The 20,395-nt window shown below is 31.8% G+C and overlaps 2 protein-coding genes and 1 non-coding gene across 4 annotated transcripts; 2 read left to right on the plus strand and 1 right to left on the minus strand.

Moving 5' to 3' along the window:
- Window positions 1-3,547: 3,547 nt before the first annotated feature.
- Window positions 3,548-7,792, plus strand: LOC123898133 (O-fucosyltransferase 8). Of its 2 annotated transcripts, XM_045949023.1 has the most exons (11): window positions 3,567-3,842; window positions 4,140-4,446; window positions 4,602-4,688; window positions 4,782-4,881; window positions 5,225-5,295; window positions 5,468-5,556; window positions 5,676-5,796; window positions 5,882-6,025; window positions 6,316-6,644; window positions 6,746-6,986; window positions 7,430-7,792. In XM_045949023.1, exons 2-11 carry the CDS (start codon window positions 4,150-4,152, stop codon window positions 7,736-7,738), a joined length of 1,788 nt encoding a protein of 595 aa, XP_045804979.1. In that variant the 5' UTR covers window positions 3,567-3,842; window positions 4,140-4,149; the 3' UTR covers window positions 7,739-7,792. The 2 variants fall into 2 exon arrangements, with proteins under 2 accessions (XP_045804978.1, XP_045804979.1); XM_045949022.1 differs by having other exon boundaries at window positions 3,548-4,446.
- Window positions 7,793-11,504: 3,712 nt separating this feature from the next.
- LOC123898138 (iron-sulfur assembly protein IscA-like 2, mitochondrial) lies at window positions 11,505-14,116 on the plus strand. The gene is made up of 4 exons (XM_045949027.1): window positions 11,505-11,815; window positions 12,802-12,932; window positions 13,056-13,164; window positions 13,809-14,116. Exons 1-4 carry the CDS (start codon window positions 11,645-11,647, stop codon window positions 13,872-13,874), a joined length of 477 nt encoding a protein of 158 aa, XP_045804983.1. The 5' UTR covers window positions 11,505-11,644; the 3' UTR covers window positions 13,875-14,116.
- Window positions 14,117-18,059: 3,943 nt separating this feature from the next.
- On the minus strand, window positions 18,060-18,175 carry LOC123900238. Its single transcript, XR_006805890.1, has one exon. It is a non-coding gene; the product is annotated as a U5 spliceosomal RNA (small nuclear RNA).
- Between the last annotated feature and the right edge of the window lie 2,220 nt (window positions 18,176-20,395).

Consider the following 20,395-nt stretch of genomic DNA (forward strand, 5'->3'; position numbering starts at 1 on the left):
TATGGGTGTTAGGTTCAGAACACACACAAAGAGATATATGTTAAATCGACAACGATCAGTGAAAATGAAAGTGATCTTTTTTCTAATTCTAGGGGCAACATTATTGTTGTTTTAAGAAAAAAAGATGTGTACAATTTTTAGATGTACCGGTACAGAGTGAATCAGTGAATCTGTTACTATCACCTAAGAATACCAATTTTAGTATGAGACTTTTTAATTTTTTAAATTTGATGACGGTAAGAAATTAATGGGTCAGAATTGTACCAGTACCATGGAAAAGTTAATTTGCTCTAATTGTTTGTAGGTTTGAACAAGACTAGGTCTTTTACCACTCCACGCAGACATGTTAGCTATAGAAAAGTGAGACGCAAATATTTTAAGAAAAATATTAAATATTATAGACAGGTTCAAGTGATTTTTTTTAATTTTTTTGGTACATGACAGGTTCAAGTGATTAAAATGCTCAAAAAAAAATTCAAGTGAATTATAAATTCTTTTTTGAACCAAACAAACTTAATTCATATCATTAACTAATAAATGTTCAATACATAAAGGAATAATCTCAAATCTCTGGAAACTTGCCCAAACATTGGCCGCCCTAGCAAGAGTATGAGCAACCAAATTCGCTTGTCTCCTAACAAACTTAACCTCAAAGTTTACAGAAGATGACATAAGAAGAATAATGTCGTTAACAATTAAACTAAATTCCGAATTGTCCCGTCTTCTCGAATGGATGGCGTCAACCAATAACTTTGAGTCACTTTCAAATTGGACTCTCTCAAATCCACGATGGATAGCCTCTTTCATTGCATGTAATAGTGACAATGCTTCGTCTTCCAATATGGAATAAAAAGGTTGCCGCCATTGAGTCAAGCCGGCCACAAAATGCTCATTGGCATTACAAAAGCAAAGACTCATAGAAGTAACACCGAATCCACTTACAAACGCAACATCAACATTACACTTTAATAAATTCTAGTTAAAAATAAACTATTTGAAAAAAGTTCGAGATTAAATTATAACTGAAACAATTTTTTTTAGATTTTATTAAAATAGGACCAAACTCCAAATTAATTATTCACTCCAATTTCTAGTTAAAGAGCAAACACATGCTAAATTGTGAGTTGGTTCCATATTAGTTCTCCAATTTTTTTAGTATCAAAGTGGAGCTCATGTGGTCTTCTTTGGTTATCATATGATTTTCTTCAATAACCTCGTTGTCGTTCTAGCAAGTGGTATTTGGATCCTCTCTTGTCCATTTACCGATATTTGGATCTAAATTTGAACTAGAAACATAAATTTTTTATGACAATTTTGCTTATAAATATACTTGTATTGTTTGAGTCAAAGAAAAATGTATATGGTATTGTTTTAGTCTATGCGCCCTGACGACCTTCTCCATTGGCGGGTCTTTATAGAATTACCTCAACAACCTTAGACCCAATATTAATGGACCATGACTTTTGATAGGCGATTTTAATTAGGTTATTAGTGTAGGTGATGTGTTTAGAGGGCTCATTTCTCACTGTTTTTTTAATGAATGGTTGAAAATGATCATTGATATTAATTATTGAATGATTAGAATTAGTGACTGGAGTTGAATAGTAATCTGTCAAGTTTAAAGTTGATCGGGATATCTGTAAACATTTTGACGTTCAAATCAGTAAGAGAATATGAAGTGAGAAGTTTTAGGATAAAAAATATGCATACCTAAAGAAGTATTTAATTATAGGTCGTGACACGGAGTCTTCGGTCAATGATGAGGAGGATGCGATTACAAATCGCTCATCAATGATTGAATTGATTTTAGGCCATTAAAGTCATTTATTAGTTACACAAACAATACGAAACTCAAGGGTTCTGCCCGTTGTGATAAGTAGAATGTGGACTTCCAATGTGGGTCTATTGGGGCTATTTTGGGTTGCGTGGACTTGATGAACATGAGCCTCGGTCCAATCTAGAACAATAATTTTGAGTGAGATTTGAGAGAAAAACCAAAATGAATCTTTTAAATGGATGAATGATTAACATGAAGTTTGACAATTAGATAAATTTTTTTTTTACACAACAATTAGATAAAACTTAAAAGACTAAAAACATATTTTTATCAATCAATTTTCAGTGCTTAAATGTATAGTAGAACTAGTTCTTAATTTATTCAATTCAAATTTGTTATGAGCAGCAATAGGAATTCAAAGTTCAAATTTCATTAACTGAACCGGTTCCAATATGAAAACTTGAAAACTTATGCAAGTTTGACGTCAACGGAGAAAATAGTAGTAACATCAACCAAAGACCTAAGTTAACTACTCTATATGTCCACTTGTGTATGACGTAACTTCTAATAAATCTAACAAAAGTCTTTGTTTAGAACACTTCAATACTTAGTTCCTTAATTATTTACTCTAACATTTGATTTTTTATTAGTGCAACGACACAAATTAGAATTTGAATTTCCATACAAAAATCTGAATAGTAAAGTGGTTAGTTATCTGACACTAGCTCAACCGGCAGAAATGTTAAAATTGTTAGTGTCGAATGTCACGACCGGAGTTCGAATCCCGATCACTTCACTTTATGTGTTTGAGTTCTCAATAGTTTTGTCATTTCGCATATTAAAAAAAAATGATTAGTTATCTAATCTCTTAAAACACTATGTCATGGGTTCGATACCTAGACAACTGCATGTTTTTATTATAAAAAAATTGAATTTCCACCGAGCAAGATATCCATAAAGGGAAATAAGTACGGTATAAAATAACACTCTTTCGTCTTAAATATAAGATATATTTGAATCAACAAAAATTATATATCTAGTCCAATTTTTATATCAAATACATTAATTTTTGTTAATCTATATCTTTATTTTATATTTAGGATATGAGAGAGTATTAGAATAGTTACTACTTAGTAACATATGCATTTGATCTACTAAAAAATAAAAAACTGGACAAGAGAAAGTTAATTGTACGATGATTGATTTTAAAATTGTTCCTGACCGGATAAATTAGAGACCAAATTAAGGATTGGACAAAAATTGAAATTTTTGTTCCCCACTAAATCACGAGACCGTTTGTCTTCTGCATAAATTGTCTAAAATATTAAAATAATTTTTTATCAACCAAACATTCTACAAGACAAAATTCATTTATTCAATACCTTTTGTTTTGAGAAAATTTATTCAATACTTTAAACAGTTGTTTTGTGTTATTTAGACTTGTACGTACTTACATTTTGTAACGTTTATTTATACGGTGGATATGGGTGTGTAAAGAGTAAAGACCCACCAAATTATACAACTACACAACGATATTAGAATAGAAATCAAAAGAACATATAAGAGAAGATGTTGAAAATGTTAGTTGATATTGTCATTCACTCCACTCTTCCTCCTTTGATTGATTTTCAAATATGGAATTATAAACACATGAAGGAAACTATTGTTGTGTTTGGTGGGAAGTTGTTGTTTGTTCAATATCTGATGATTCTTGTTTCATAAGACAAGTTCTTAATACATTAAGTTGAGTTTTCACCTTTCGCTTGGATTGCACTCATTCATTTCATCAACTTTCTTAGTCATATATCTCCATCACCTACTTCTTAGCTTCACTTCAAATTCATACAAGATAAACTTTCTTACTCTTTTTTCTAAGTACACATTGCCACCAAACTTCAATTCTAATGGATTAACTTGGTTCATTTTTAGAACCAACACCCCACAAACATTAACTTTTTCATGCTTCTTGTTTGAGTTCAACCAATCATCATTGGTCTTAATTGAGTTCATCATATGTAACAAAACAAAGAGATGGATGATACCAACTTCAATAGTTGTATGTAGTCGCTTTGAGCTTCATTTATCGGTGATAGTATTTGACACGGTTCAGGGATAATCTTGTAAACTGAACTGTCGTATTTAAATACAAGTTGTACTATGTAGATCCTAAGTTTGATTAATAGAAAGGTATTGTAGCTGTACTACAGTCGGAGAGGTATAGACACAATTAGTCGAACTTTGTGATCAAACATCGTGTGTTACCTATTTGTGTTTCTTTCATATCTTTTACTTTTGAACCGGGTTGTTGTATAATGGGAAAACAAGGGTCTCCAAGAAGTCCACATCCTGAGTTTAAGGGTGCTGCTAGAGCAATGTTAGGAATGAAAGATTACAAGATAACAAGCAATGATCCTCCTTCTTGGAAGAGGATGACCGGGGTCGATTATCGTTGGCATTCCAAAACTTTGGTGTTACATGGGCTGAAAAGTGATTCTACAAAATACAATTCTATTAAGGGGTTCTATGTTGGGAAAAAGAACATTAGAACTATTGTTCTCATGTTTGGATTGTTAGGTTGTCTTTTCCTTCTTGATTCTATTTTCATATCCTTTTTTGAGTTTGAAAATCTTCAACCAAGTACAGGCTTAAATAATTCAAGTGAACTTCAGGTATAATCAGTATAACACATTATTTTAAGCTATAGTTGCATATTTCATGCAGAGTAGAATTGAAGTTACCAAATATAATTCTAAAATTCATGCCATATTTTTCTTTGATATTTGTTAATTGGTATTACATAATTAACACATTTTTTAATGTGAAGGGTTCAGATTCCTACATCAGCAAGAAACGATCGCCTATATATATGTATGATCGTCTTCTGAACTTGGCTTCCAGTGCTCTTGCAGAGGTATGAACTATGAAGTATGAAACAGTTTTCAGATTGATGCATGATTTTAGATCATCTTTATAACCTAATTACTTAGCTTTTTTGTTACTACAGAAAGAGTTCAAGCAAGAGTCATCCAAATTATGGATGGAACCATATAAGCATGCATCTTTATGGAAACCTTGTGCACAAAGAAAAGTTCAAAGCAATCCAGGTACATAAACTTTTCTTATGGATTTTGCTGGTCTTATAACACTTGTAAATTATTTAACATATACTACTTAAAATTTGTTATTTAGTGACAAATTTAGTGATTGGAATATTTCAGTATCTCTATCGACCAATTTAGCCACTGATTTTCCAAATTGGTCGCTAAATCGGCTGCTAAATGAGTTTGTGACCAATTTAGAAACTAGTTTAAAAAATCTAGCTAAATCAGTAGTTGCTAATGCTAGGGTTCAATTTAGTGACCAATTTGAATTTTTGTTCTCTAAATCATTTGCTAAATTCGTTACTATATCATTACTTCTTTCACTAAGTTTTACGATTTGTGACAGGGAAATCGGCGAAAACTAATGGCTACATATTAGTTAGTGCAAATGGTGGTCTTAATCAACAGCGAGTTGCTGTAAGTATTGGCAATTAATTTACATCATTCCTCATATTAACATATCAATCTTTGATTTTATTAGATAATTCAAATAAACCTATAATTCATCATTCAATATGATCTTGATTTGTATCCATTCTTTATGAAATCTCCAATAATGGAACTAATGAGACTATTGTAGTGAATACAGATTTGTAATGCTGTGGCTGTGGCTTCTGTCCTAAATGCAACTCTAGTTATTCCAAAATTTCTTTACAGCAATGTATGGAAGGATCCGAGGTATAATAAATATGTTTAGAACTATACTTCTGAGAATTAATTTTTCATTGAAACGTATACAATATCATTTGAATGACTCAATAGTTGATTTATATGCTTCATTTTAAAAAAAATTGCAGCCAGTTTGGTGACATATATCAGGAAGAGTATTTCATAAATATCCTTAAAGACGATATCAATATTGTGAAGGAACTTCCACCTGATATGAAATCTATGGATGCAAAAGCAATTGGAAGCCAGGTTCATAATCTTATATTCAATGTACTTGAGAACACATATTGCACTTTTTATAGCAATATCAGTAATTAAACACCTTGCATTTTAGGTTACAGATGCAGTTCTTGCAAAGGAGGCCACAATTGCTGACTACGTTAAAATTGTGCTTCCTCTTCTGTTGAAACATAGAGTTGTTCACTTTCTCGGATATGGAAATCGACTTGGTTTTGATCCTATGGCTTCTGATATTCAGGTCACAAATTTACCTCATTTGTCAAGTTTTGTATATACTACTAGTTTATTAGAAATTTGCCGTACATTCAATAGTCATCAGTATCCATGAAGCATTACACGTGACACCGGACATGACACTGCCACATAAACTACAATAATAATTCAAGAAAATAGAAGTTATTGAAAGTAACTATGTGTCTGTGTCATGTCGGTGTTGGACACTTTTACTCTCTTAATCTTAATAATATAGTATTTTAGTGTACTATAAGGTTTAAGGGTGCATTTCTATATGTTTTAAAATGATTGCAGAGGTTAAGATGCAAATGCAATTTCCATGCTTTGAAATTTGTTCCAAAAATTCAACAAGTCGCCTCTCTATTGATCAAAAGGATCAGAAAACACAGTGCTTCAAAAAGCATGTTAGACAGTCAGTTAGTGGGGAAGTTCATCGACAACAAGTACAATCACGAAGCTGCAAAGGGATCAAAAAAATATCTTGCTTTGCACTTAAGATTTGAAATAGATATGGTGGCATATTCCTTGTGTGAGTTTGGAGGAGGCGAAAATGAGAGAAAGGAACTTCAAGCCTACAGAGAAAGACATTTCCCTCTCTTTCTTGAGCGCTTGAAGAATTCGACGTATGCATGTTTCTTCTACTATTTGCTTTTCAACACAATGTTTTTGGCTGATAAATATCCTTGTTAATTTTTTTGTTGTATGTTCTATTGATTGTTCTTAGCTCTATTTCTCCAATGAATTTGAGAAAAAAGGGAAGATGTCCATTGACACCAGAAGAAGCAGCACTTGTTCTAGCAGGTTTTGGTTTCAAACAAGAAACTTACATTTACTTGGCTGGTTCTCATATCTATGGGGGAAACTCAAGAATGGAGGCCTTCAATAGACTCTATCCCAATGTAGTCACAAAGGAAAACCTGCTTACAACCACAGAACTAGCACCTTTCAGAAATTTTTCATCTCAGGTATAGCTATTAGATTTAGTGCATCTTTGGATTCTTATTCATATTGTAACCTATGAAGCATGGACACGGACACGGACACTACATGGACACTGACATATCAATACCAATAATAATTTGAAAAAATGACATAATTCAATGTAATTGTAAGTGTCCGACACCGGGACACACCTAATCCAAGGAGTGTCTGTGCTTCATAAATCGTAATGGTGTTCACTATTCAGTCATGTCCTTGACTGATTTGGTTTTGCTGCATTCACAAATTCATGCACTAACTCTGTGAATGTGTCAAATTTGTGACTGCAGCAAATTCAAATTTGTTCTCGACAATGTCATGCTAGATATCATTGAAGGACTAAAAAATAAAAATACCCTTAATTAACTTGGCTATTACTTTTAATTATAATTAATAACAATATAGAGTTGATATGATTATGTGAATGCAGATGGCTGCTTTGGATTTCATTGCATGTGCAAGTGCTGATGTATTTGCCATGACTGATTCTGGTAGCCAACTTTCATCATTGGTATCTGGATTAAGAACCTACTATGGTGGCGGTCATGCTCCTACCTTGCGGCCGAACAAGACACGGCTAGCTACAATTTTGACTGAAAATGACACCATAGGATGGAATCGTTTCGAAGTAAGAGTAAAAAAGATGATTCTGGAAGGTCAGAATGCAGCCATAAGGAGTTATGGACGAAGTATATATAGATATCCTAGGTGTCCAGAGTGCATGTGCAAACACCCTTAGTTAACATAAACACTTTGTTAATAAATAACACATTTTGAGATTGAAATTCATTAACTGCTGATTTAAGTGCCTATAGAATAAGCTCTTGTCATATACCAGTGTTTATGTATAAACTATTTCTATAACAAAAATAAAAAATCAAACTGTTATCATATAGCATATAGCATATAAATTGTTTCCATCATCTACCTTGAGAGCTTACAGAATTAAGCGGAAAATGGCTTATGGACATGTCATGTTGTTTCTATAAGCTCTGCCGAAAATTGTTACAGCTTATAAGTACTTATGTTAGCAGAAAAACTCAAATAAGCTGATTCAAATAAGCACATAGTCCAAAATGAAAGGCCGTGAAGTAAGGGGTCAGGTGAAATAGACACCGACTTTAGGATCAAAATAAAGATTGTTAGAATCGGGTTGTAAACTCAACTGTAGAGTTTACTAATACTACATATAATAACTTTAACTTATCATAAAGCTTTGGGAATTTTGGTGCTCTGGACCGACCAAAATAAAGATGCATCTTATAATCATATTATTATAATTGTTTCATTTATACATTGTGACAAAATTACTTGAAAAAGAAGCTTGCGGGTGCGTTTGATTCACAAACAGCAAACACCGGACAGAACAATATAGGATAGAACAAGATAGTATACCACATAACAAAATTGTAACGGAGAGAAGAAGGACGATAATATTTTCATATTCAAAAATAAAATGAGAATTTTTGTATTTTTTATAGTTGTATTATGGACAAAAAGTTGTCATGTCCCTTACTACTTGTTTTGTCCAGTGTCATAACCAGTTTCTAAATCAAACAAAGTACAACAAAAATTGTTAAGTCTCCAAGTTTTTTAACGGATCAAAAATAAAAAATTTAACTAAAAGACAAATTCTTTTGACCAGAAAACTAATAACAAACTCTATATTATGTTTAAGGGAACTCACCTTTAATAATCTTAAAACGAGTCATAAGATAAGACAAATACATCAACTATTGTTCAAGTAATAGATCAAACTAATATACTTGTAATTTTTAATTTAATTTTGAACTTAATTTGAAATTAAAACTTTTATTTTTAATTTTGAAATTTAAGTGTTATAAATATTAATAAAAAAGTAATAATTAATATATTATTAATTTAAATTAAAAAATCAATTTGGAATATTAGTATTCACATTCAATTGATTTTCCTTAATTCTCATAAATTAAATATGACTATAATCATGCATTTCAATAATAAATAACAACAACTATATTATCTATCCATCAATATATCTAGTAAAGAATAATATATCTCTTATACCAAAAAAAAAAGAAAAAAGAATAATATATCTCTCATTTTTCATGTTGTAAATATGATTATTTGACTCATTCATGTCATGAGAGAATGAATATTATATATGATTGAAACACAAAAGTGATGGTAAATTTCATGAGAGAATGAATCTTATCTATCTAATATTTAACAATAAATTTATTATATTTAAACTAGTTTAGAGGCATGTGCATTCACACAAGTCTTTTGAATTTTATTCGATATTTAAATTAAATTATTGTGAAATTTTATTTAAAATAAAGTATTTCAAAATTTGTTATAAAATATTATTAAAAGATAAGTGAAATTATTGTGCTATTTTTTGTAAATATTATTAAATCAATAAAAAATTATTAAATCTATTCTTTCATGTATATTTTAAATTAATATATTCTAATTATTCGAATTTTCATTTAAAAGATTTGCTATATTTAGAGGGACAAAAAATATATTTAACACTCCTTTTTATAATTTTTTTATTGACTAAACTTTCTATAATCTTTTTATCGTTTCTGTTTTTTTTTCTAAGGTTTTTCTATCATGTACAAATTTGTATTTGTAAAAAAGTTCAAAATAGTAAGTTTGTATTGAAACTTGCACATTTTAATCAATAATTGTAGTTTTTCAATAATATGATTTCTAGTTGATTTAACATGTGCAATATTGCACATGTTAGACAAACCATTTTTCTATTAAAAAAAATTATTAAACTTTTTTTATTGACTAAACTTTCTATATTTTTTTTTTTGTTGATAGAATAAACTTTATAATGTTTCTATAAAAAAAATTGTGCGACACCTACTCTACCCCTTAATAATTTAGGGGTATTTTCCTAACAATCAATGAGAACAAACCACATAAATAGATTTGCATGCGGTACCCACAACTAACTTATAATCAACTTTTATTTCATATGCATTAGAACTTGTTCTAATTGATTAATGGGTAAATACCCCCAAATTATCAATGAGAAAATTAGAAAAAACCAAAATTTTTTGGATATATTTTTAATAGGGTAAAATTACAATGAAACATATAAAATTTGAAATATTATTAAAACTGATAAGGACAAATTAGTAGACTTGATAATAATCAATTTTATTATATTAGAAGTAGATAATAGCATAAAATTTTGTAACATTTTAATATTTTATCAAAATATAATTAATCAAAGCATAAAACCGAACAAATTCACACAGACAACAACACATGTTTCATTTGAAATCAAACACAAATCAAAAAAATCAAAGCATAAAACAGAACAAATTCACACAGTCAAAGAATAAAATAGAACAAATTCACACAGACAACAAAAAACATGTTTCATTTGAAATCAACGGAATGTTGATGCTTCCAAGAGTTGAATCAAATATCGCTGATAGATTTTTGTTGCCTCGAGGTTTCTTACCCCGCCACCTCCTCCCGCCTCCTTGAGGTTCCCTATTAGATATTTATTATATACAAATATATTAATTATTTAATAAATCTAAAAACAAAAGTATCAGAGGGAAAGATGGAGTGTAATTAACTAATATATATTTTTATAAAAAGATTAAATGTTTTGCTAATCCTTTCTCTCCCTGCTAAACATTTCTCTTTAATTTTTTTTTGTAAGGTTCGCCACCCATTATACTTTACTTTTTTTAAAAAAAAAATACTAATACGTGAAAATGAGCGAGTTTACGTGATTTTACCAATTTTAAAAAGTTAAATTTTGTAAATTAATTTTGACAAAACAGTAACAATCAAACAAGGAACATAAAATATCGATAACATCAACTGAGTTACACTATATGTTTCTTAAGTGGCTAAAAAAAAAAAGAAATTCAAATCGGAAACCGAAGATAAAAATTGAAATAATTTGCAATTTTCCACATACTTGATGAAAGGATTATGAAAGAAATGAAATGATGCATTGCCAATCTTCATTGTGATTGCAGTTTTAATTTAGTGGCGAGAGGTTTAGACAGTATATTAGAGATCCTGAGTTCAATTATCTGCTCGTGATAAAAAAAAAGTATGGGTTGTTTAGCATCCACCATGATGTACATGAATATGAATTGGGGGAATTTAACTAAGCCTCAACATTCCTTGCAATGGCCCCGGGTGCTTGCAATTGCATGAGTCCTAAGCTAAGATGCATGCCTAAATTTCCTTTAGATTCTCGTTATCTTATAACGAAGGTAGAAATTAAACATTCAATATTGTGATAAAAATATCATTATACATGATGTGAATAACAAATAACATTGAAACTCTCCTTACCAAAAAAAAATAACATTGAAACTCGACATCATTAGAATCTTCTTGATCGATTTATCATCATTCAACTCACCAACAAAAAAACAAAAAAATTAATTCATGTTTCACATTTTGTCACGTCATAAAAAGAAATATCAACGGCTGAGATTTTACCAGGACTGTACTTAAGAAATCAATCACAAACCTCGTCATTGTATGGTCACAGAATTGAAATTCTTTTCATCGTGTAAATTTTCTTCAGTAAACGCGATTTTGAGGTTCTCAGTTAAGACAAGAGAAAACGCGATTTTGCGATTTTGAGGTATCAATGGTTTTTTAGAGAGATATGCAAACGTCGTTGTTTCGACGACTCGCTCCATCGTTAGCAGCACGATTTCAACGCAACGAGAGTCTTATAAGTTCTTTTTCATCTTCTTCGGTTCTTCACCATGTTACGTCTTCGTCATCTTCTTCTGCTGACGTGGAACCTGTTCACATAACCGAAAACTGCGTTCGTGTATGATCTATTTTCTCTCTTTAATTGCTTATTTTCATGCTTTTTTATATAAGTCATTTTTGTGATTTAATTGCACTTTTTTAATCATTAGAAGTGATTTTGATATAAGAGGCGCACATAAGTTGTTTTTTATTAGTATTCATTATTGTTTGTTGTAGTACTTATCTATGATTGAAAAAACTATGGAGCACATACACAAACTATGGAGCACATACACTCCTCGGATTAGGCCTGTCCCGGTCTCAAACCCCCACTCCGAGTCTACACTGACACATGTAATTACAATGAAACGATGAGTTATGTCATTTGCTCAAATTATTATCGGTGTGTCATGTTGGGTGTTGTATCAGTGATTGTAGTTGAAAATTGGACTAAATAGAACACTCCTAACATGTTCTTTGTCTGTAATTTAGATATACTCCCTCGGTCCCATTTTATAAGACCTATTTTAACTAAATGCATTTTTCATATGTCTTGTTTTGACCGTATTTAATTATTTATCTAAAAGTATATAAATGTAAACATTATCACATAAGATCTTGTTTGATTTGTTTTGAGGAATATTTTCAAAATATCAAATTTTTATAATTTTTACTAATAGAAAATTAAAGATGTTCGGAATCAAAATTATGTATTGGCATACGGGCAGTAGTCAATGAGTTTTTATATTTTGGGACGGAGGGAGTATCTAATTGAAACTTGTTCTTTGATTCAATTTTAGAGAAAATGTATTTCAAATTCTGCTATGGTCTATTATGATGCATTAGTTTTAAATAAAAAAAGTTCATGAAATTAAAACATTAGGTTTTTATTGATGGACCTTATTCCTTATACTTGTGATTAATTTATGTTACATATAACTGAGGAACTCTGAAACATTGGTACTCCAAAATTTCATGTTGTGTACGTACCTAGGTTAGTAACTATGTGTATCATTACATGTAATTGATTCCAATTTGTTTGTACAACTTATGAATATGGAACAGAGAATGAAGGAACTGGATGCCAATGAATCATCGGCTGGTGGAAAAATGCTTCGTTTGAGCGTAGAAACTGGTGGATGTTCGGGATTTCAGTATGCTTTTAATCTGGACGATGGAGTTAACTCGGATGACAGGTATTACCTCTTTGATAGTCGAATTTCAATAATGATAGACTTGTCATTTGTTGTATGGGGATAGAACATGCTAAACCCATGTCGTTTATAAATTACAACTTGCTTTACTCAATGTATTGGCAGAGTTTTTGAAAAGGAAGGAATTAAATTGGTTGTTGACAAAATTTCATACGACTTCGTGAAAGGCGCAACTGTTGATTATGTAGAGGAGCTAATTCGTTCGGCTTTCATAGTAAGTCAAGCACACTTGTAACCATGTGTGGTGTGTATTGAAAATTAATAATTTAAAACTAACAATCTTTACATTCTTTCCTTTGTGATTCACATGTACTATAATACGACATGGAACTTTATTATAATTCTAGTATGGTAATAACCAGGGAAGTAAGTTTCCTAGGATGTGTTCTCCATGGAATTATTTCTGTGAACTATAGTAGCAAAGTAACAATTCACATCCTTTTATCTAGTTAATTCCTGAAACATTTGAGAACTTCTGTTTGATATAAACCACTCTTCAACCTTTGCCTATCAGCTTAAGATTTTAGGAGAGTTGGTCCTTCACGGGTCGACGTGATATCAGAGCCTTAAAAGTGGTATTTGTAAAAGAAGAGGCACATTCACACACCCGTGGGCCGTGGTATTTCTATTTCAATTTCAAACCAAGTCCAAAGTCTTTAGATTGTATGTGAATGTGAAAAGATAAGTGTTGACGTAACTGCATGCATCTAATAGTATTGAACTGGCTAGTCACAAGTGTGCGGCAAACTGGCAATCAGTATCAGTATTCACTACTCGTTTATAACATTGAATGTCATTCTTATTACTTCAGATATTACCTATAACAAATTTACATTTAGTTTCTGGTTTCATTTTCAGGTGACCGAGAACCCCAGTGCAGTTGGTGGTTGCAGTTGTAAAAGCTCCTTCATGGTGAAACAGTAGTTAGCTATCTTGGTACTCCCCTCCTCACTTTCCTCCCCTGCTCAGATATTTATTCAGTCGAATTAGATTACACTATGAAAAATGATATTTTTTTTTTGACAATATGAAAAATGATTTTTGTACCCCAATTTTTTTGGATTGAATTAAAGATTGAATTATTGCTTGTATAATGATATCAATATCAATGTAACATACAGTTGTTGTACTGGTAATAAATTATCAGGCATTTCTGCCTGTTCTAATATCTTTTGGTGCTTATTACTGATAGTTTGAATTTTAAATGAGTCTTGCAAATGTATTTACAGTATGTAGCAGCATGCTGCTTGTTTAGTGCCCTATAATGACAATGAGTTGGGTGGATTCACTCGATCAAACAGGGGTTGGGCATGATGATAATAAATTTTAGGAAATATTTTACAGTTGCCAAGTGTTCCTATGGTTTATTCAATGTAAAATTAACCGCAATAAACCTACAAAAGTTTTGAAAAGTTTTTAGCTCAATTGTTGTGGATAAGTTTTATTAATGATAGATGTATAAATTGCAATTATTACTATTATTATTATATAAGTCTGCAAGCGTGGTATTCATTGTGTCATTGTTAGCTTTCAATTCTAGTATATGCTTCTTTATCAGTCAAATTACTTAGTGGAGAGGATATTTTAATCAAACCAAAAGACTTCATTTGTTGGAACCGTGGAAGATGTTTTGTTCGCTGGAAGTAATGTGGCAAATGAAAACTGGTTTGCATCCAATATTAGTTGCTGCCTCGGGTGTGGGGATGATTCCTCGGGTGTGGGGATGCTATTAAATTATGGCATGAAAAATGGATATGTTGTATGCCTTTGAAAGAAGAGTACCCTGAGTTGTTCAAGTGTGCTGAGTTTAAAGAAGGGGTTGTGGGGGAGATGGGTGTGTAGCATGGAAGTTGTTGGAGTTGGTTGGGAGGTGTTTCTGTCATTTGTCTGTCTGCGTGCTGCTGTTTTTACTGAACTGATGTCGGATAAAATACAAGGTTTCTGTGTCAGATCTTGTTATAATGCATTCGTGTCAAACAAGCAACTTGAGGAAACTGATGATCTTTTACTTGAGGCACTTTGATATCTACAAAGGACCAACATTCGGTTGAAATTCGAAAGTACAGGTTTTTGGATTGAGGTTACTTTTATCCTGTTACTACCTGTGATGAGTTAGCAAAATAAGGTGTTAACAAATGTACATTGTACTTCATGTGTCTTATGTTTTACAGGAGGTTGAGTTATGCTCCCACCTTCTTTTTTCTTCATGCGCCTTTGCCGTTATAGTTTGGAAGGAAGTTTATACTTGGATAGGGGTGAGACACAATCTGGTAGCATTAGTCACTTGAAATTTATTCTGTCTATGATGACTACTGTGTCAGGAAGACATCTATAGAAGGTAAAAAGCTTGATATGGCTTGTAACTACTACTACATTGTGCATCTAGAACATGAGAAATAACACCATTTTCAACGGTGATGTTGGGGATATGGAGAAGACTCTGCTAGGCATTATGGACTTGGTTTATTTACATAGTTAGGTTGTCAGAACCGGACCGGTCATCGAACCGGCAAGCTCACCGGTTCAAGGTTCAATTGGTCGGATCGGGTTCAACCGGGGTCGAACCGTTTTTTATTAAATATATAATTTAATTAATATATAAATAAAAATATATGAATAATTGTTCAATATTTCATAATTTCACACATTAAAAAGATAAAATATCAAAGGTCAGAATAAAATAAAATTTATAATTCAAACCAAATTAGAAATTATATAATAAACTAAGTTTAATAACACAAAATAGCACCATAACATCAATTGACAACATACTGCTTTAAAAAAAAATCAATTGGCAACATACTACCAAAACCAATAATATCAACATTAACCCTAGAAAAAGCAAGTAAATTAAATCTAGAAAAAAAAAACAAACTAATAATAATAACAACTAGATAGAAGCAAACAAGAACAACAACAAAGATCAAAACAAGAATAGAAAGAAGAAAAAAAGAACGCAAAAAGAAAAAAGAATTTAATAAATAAACACTCACTTGAGGAATAGAAGACATTGATGGACTTGGAAGAAGAAACTGGCTGCAAAAGAGGTAGTAGTAGTAGTACCGCCGGCGCCGGAGCAAGAGGAGGAAGGGGAAGGATTTGTGGCAAGGTTGAAGAGGGTGGAGGAGATGTTAAGCGTTTTTACTTGATGACTGATGAGAGAAGAGAAAAAAGATGAAAAACAACTTTTCCTATTCCTACGTTGTTTCAGATTTTTTTTAAAAAAAAAAAAAAGATTTTGCCTTGTTTTAAAAAAAAAAAAAAAAATTGCAAAACCGTTTGGACCGGCCGGCCAGTTTGCCGGTTCAACCCGGTTCGCCACGTTTTTTTCCGGTTGGTTTCCTGTCCGGTTTTTTATCATAACCGAGCCGGTTTCATGGCCGGTTCACGGTCTGACCGGTCCGATCGGACGGTCCGGTCCGGTTCTGACAACCTTAGGAACTCTACACTTGTTTTTTCAAACATGTTTAATAATCCTTTGGTATGCTTACAAAGCTATTAGCTGTAACCTGCGATGTGTAATTTGATGGGTTAGAGTACCTTTTTGTACTTTCTTAATACTACATTTTTCTTATATAAAAAACAAGCATACTATTAGCTGGTTCGGTGGATGGTTTAAGTCCTCTTCCAATCGTAGTTGCGGGAATTGAATTATTGTCCTCTCTATTAAGTCCAACGCCAATTATCACTGAATCAACTAACAATTGATAACGAGCATACAATTTAACTGTTGTCATTTTGGTCATTTCTTTTTTTTTTTTGACGAAATTTTGGTCATTTCTTTAAAACTAACATTAAAATAATAAATAAAGCTTATTAAACATGGAGATTTAGTGATGGGAATCTAGCACTGTTCAGTGTTCACCTTCGTCTTTGTGGTTAGTACAAACCTTTATGGAATGAGAGAAATAATTCGATCTTTTGTTAACAGCTCAAACTTTTCATTTAATATTGCTCACACTATTAAATATTAACAATCACGCCAGTATTATTTCCTTTTTCATAGAAAGGTACATGGTTAGTGTCAATTCACTTTTTGTAAAAATTCTATGTTATTAATATGGAAATATAAATAAGTGATATTTCTTTTTTTTATTTAAATAAGTGATATTCACATAAATTAGAGTTTTCTTGTTTTATTCTGTGATTTATTCGCCTCAATGGCGTCCTGTCTTCGTGCAGTGTTTGTTTGATTCCCGTCTTTGTGCGGTGCTTGTTTGCTTTCCCGGTGTTCGTTTGGTTCAAATTGACAAATCTACTTTGATCAACTACCTAATTCAATCAATGACAAAATCATCAACGATAAATAGAGGTGGGAACAGGCCAGGCCGGCCTACATGGCCTTAAGGCCTAGCCTACATAGGCTCAGGCTAGGCCAGCCTATTTCTTTAAATAGAGCAGGTCAATGCTTTTTTATAAGCCTATTTAGCTAAAAAGGCCAGGCCGCAGGCCATTAAAAAAGCCTTTGAGGTCTACTAGGCCGGCCTATTTAAGTTAATATGAATAATATTTTTATTACGATTATTATTTATATATTAAAATTTATACTTTGATTAAATTATAAATCTATTAACTTTTTAAGTAATTTAAGTTTATTAATCTACATTAGTTTTTAACATATATAAATGTATTATTATAAACTAGAATTGAAATATGATGACATATATAGTTAAATTCTCTAAAATATCAAATGGAACATTATTTTATTAGTTCATAAGTATATTTCAAAATAAATATAATTATTTATTTAAATATGTTCATATGAAATAGGCTTTTAAACAGGCTAACAGGCCACATCAGACTTTCAAAAGGCCAGGCTCAGAGGCCTAGAATTTAAGCCTATGATAGGCCACAAGCCAGGCTACAAGCCAGGCTCAGACCTTCGATTTTTTGACAGGCCAGGCTCAGGCTTGGCAAAGCCTAGCTCGGCCTAGCCTATTCCCACCTCTAACGATAAAAGATCTAAAAACATAAATATTTCGGTTATCAATTTGAATAAATGAATGTTTTATTTTAGTAAAAAAAAATGGAAATATAAAACCATTTCGAGTACCAGAATAATTATCAAGAAGAATGTCCTGAAATACAAATTTTAAACTATTATTGAAGAGCTCTCCTTTGGAGAACCCTTCCAAAAATATGCGTATACCACTTATAGTGACAAACACACGGTATTCTTTAGTAAAAGGCGAAAGAATAGTTCGCTTTGTGTTTATCACATGGTTGCGTGATTTGCTTTCAGAGTGTTGATTTCGTTTTATAGCACAAGCATCACACTTTCACTCTAACACTGGCCGATGTGGGACTTTCTCACATAACATAGTTATTCACATGCTTAACATTTCAGTATATTTCATCTTTTCTCCTTTGTTTTGTGCCTCCACAGCCAAAACCTTTCACCCCCCATTCACTAATCCACCAATTAGGACTTAATATATAATCATTATTTCATTGAATTCTTACCAGAAAATTGATTTTCACAAAGTAATAAACTATATTTACAAGTGAAAAAAACTTAGCAAAAGACGATAGTTCAAAACTTGAAATTTTCACAGCAATGTCAAATGATGTTTTCAAGTTTGACTGTTCATTGTTCAAGACCAGGAAAGGTATTGGATGAGAAATCAATAAGAGGCATTTGTTTCGTTCTTGTTATATTTTTTTCTCTGTAGTTGAAGCTTGAAATTTTGTGGATTGGTTTGTATTTGAGATCATAGCCAGGATATGAAAACAAGAGAGCGGGGATAAAAGAAGTTTTAAAAGAAATGTTCAAAAATAAATTTACTCACATGAGAGGGAGGGTGGCCGGGTAGAGGCAGCTGGGAGGGAAGGATTCGGAAGGGACTGAGAGTGAGGGAGAGCGGGGTGGGGGTGAGTGTGGTGGAAAACCTAACAATTAGAAGAGTAACAATCAAAGGAAAACCTGCTCAAGAATATGGAGGCCTTCAATAAAGGAAAACCTGCTTACAATCACTGAACTAGCACCCTTCAAGAATTTTAGATTTAGTGCATCTTTAGATTCATTCAAATCTTAAAAGTGTTCACTATTGAGTGATGTTCTTGACAATATCACGCTAGATTCCATTGAAAGATCATAAAATATAACTCAAGTATACTACCTTGAGATCATAAAATCAAACTGTTATCATATAGCATATAAATTGTTTCCATAATCTTACCTTGAGAGCATACAGAATTAAGGGGAAAATGACTTATGGACATATCATAAGTTGTTTCTATAAGCTCTCCTGAAGAGTGTTACAACTTACAAGTACTTATGTTAGTAGAAAAATTCAAATAAGCCAATTCAAATAGGCAGATAGTCCAAAATGAAAGGCCACAAAGAAGTCAATGTTAAACTATGATACACACTTATCCCTCTTCTTCGCTCGCATACCAAAAAAATCAAATCCTTATCTGGAAATTATATTTTTCCTCTTAACATATTTCTTTATCTATATCTATATCTATATATAAAGAGGATATTAAAAATTTTGGTGTGAACGTTTCATAATATCAACAATACCCTTGATTTTTTTTTAAGCAGCAAAAATCTTTTATTAACAAACTCACCATAACATAGGACATGTTTTTTTTTAGCTGCAAAAATCTTTTATTAACAAAATAGAAAATATGGATCACACAAACGGACACGGTTGGCCGCTAGTGAAACATAAATTTCTTTGTTAAGATGGAGGGAAAAAACCATGAAAGTTGAAAGGGAGGGTGTATATGTACTAGAATTCTTCATTCCTGGTATCTCCATGAAATGTTCTAAATTTGGTCCACCATGGCATTCCCCATCTTTGGAGCTATTCTTGTAATCAAGTGTGTTGTCCAAGAACACAGAAACAATAAATGCAACAGTTGAGGATGAGAAGAAGATAGTATTGACAAAATCATTGAAGTGAAAAAGAAAAAAAAATCCAAAGGAAAGGAAATTAATAACTTAAGCACAATTTATTACACTTAGTATTAGTAATTGTTAACTCACTTAATAGTAGAAAGTAATTGTAAGTTGTTGGTTGATATGGACATATGGTTACAAGGAGATACAACATCAATTGAGTTAACCTATTTTGATACAACCAAATTGTGAGGTTATGAACATGGATCGGCGCTGATTTAGATAAATTATCATACATCGCAAAAATAACAAATGTGTTGGTAAACAAAATAGATGTATGTTGTACAAATTCACTCAATGGCGGCGACGACGCAACTCATCATCTCTATGACCGTGAGCATACCAACATTCGTCACCGTGTTGACAACTGCCGTCTCGATCGATAATAGGTGCAAAACTATGGATCGCTTAGAATGGTGAAGCAATGGGGGAATCAAGACTATATAATAATGGACCTAAGTTCTTTGTTTATAATTACACCAAGCAGTAACACTTGTAAACACTTTAAGTTTATATTTGTGTCTTTTTGCTTTTCTCT

The sequence above is a fragment of the Trifolium pratense genome, linkage group LG7, assembly GCF_020283565.1.
Source record: "Trifolium pratense cultivar HEN17-A07 linkage group LG7, ARS_RC_1.1, whole genome shotgun sequence".
NCBI lineage: Eukaryota > Viridiplantae > Streptophyta > Magnoliopsida > Fabales > Fabaceae > Trifolium > Trifolium pratense.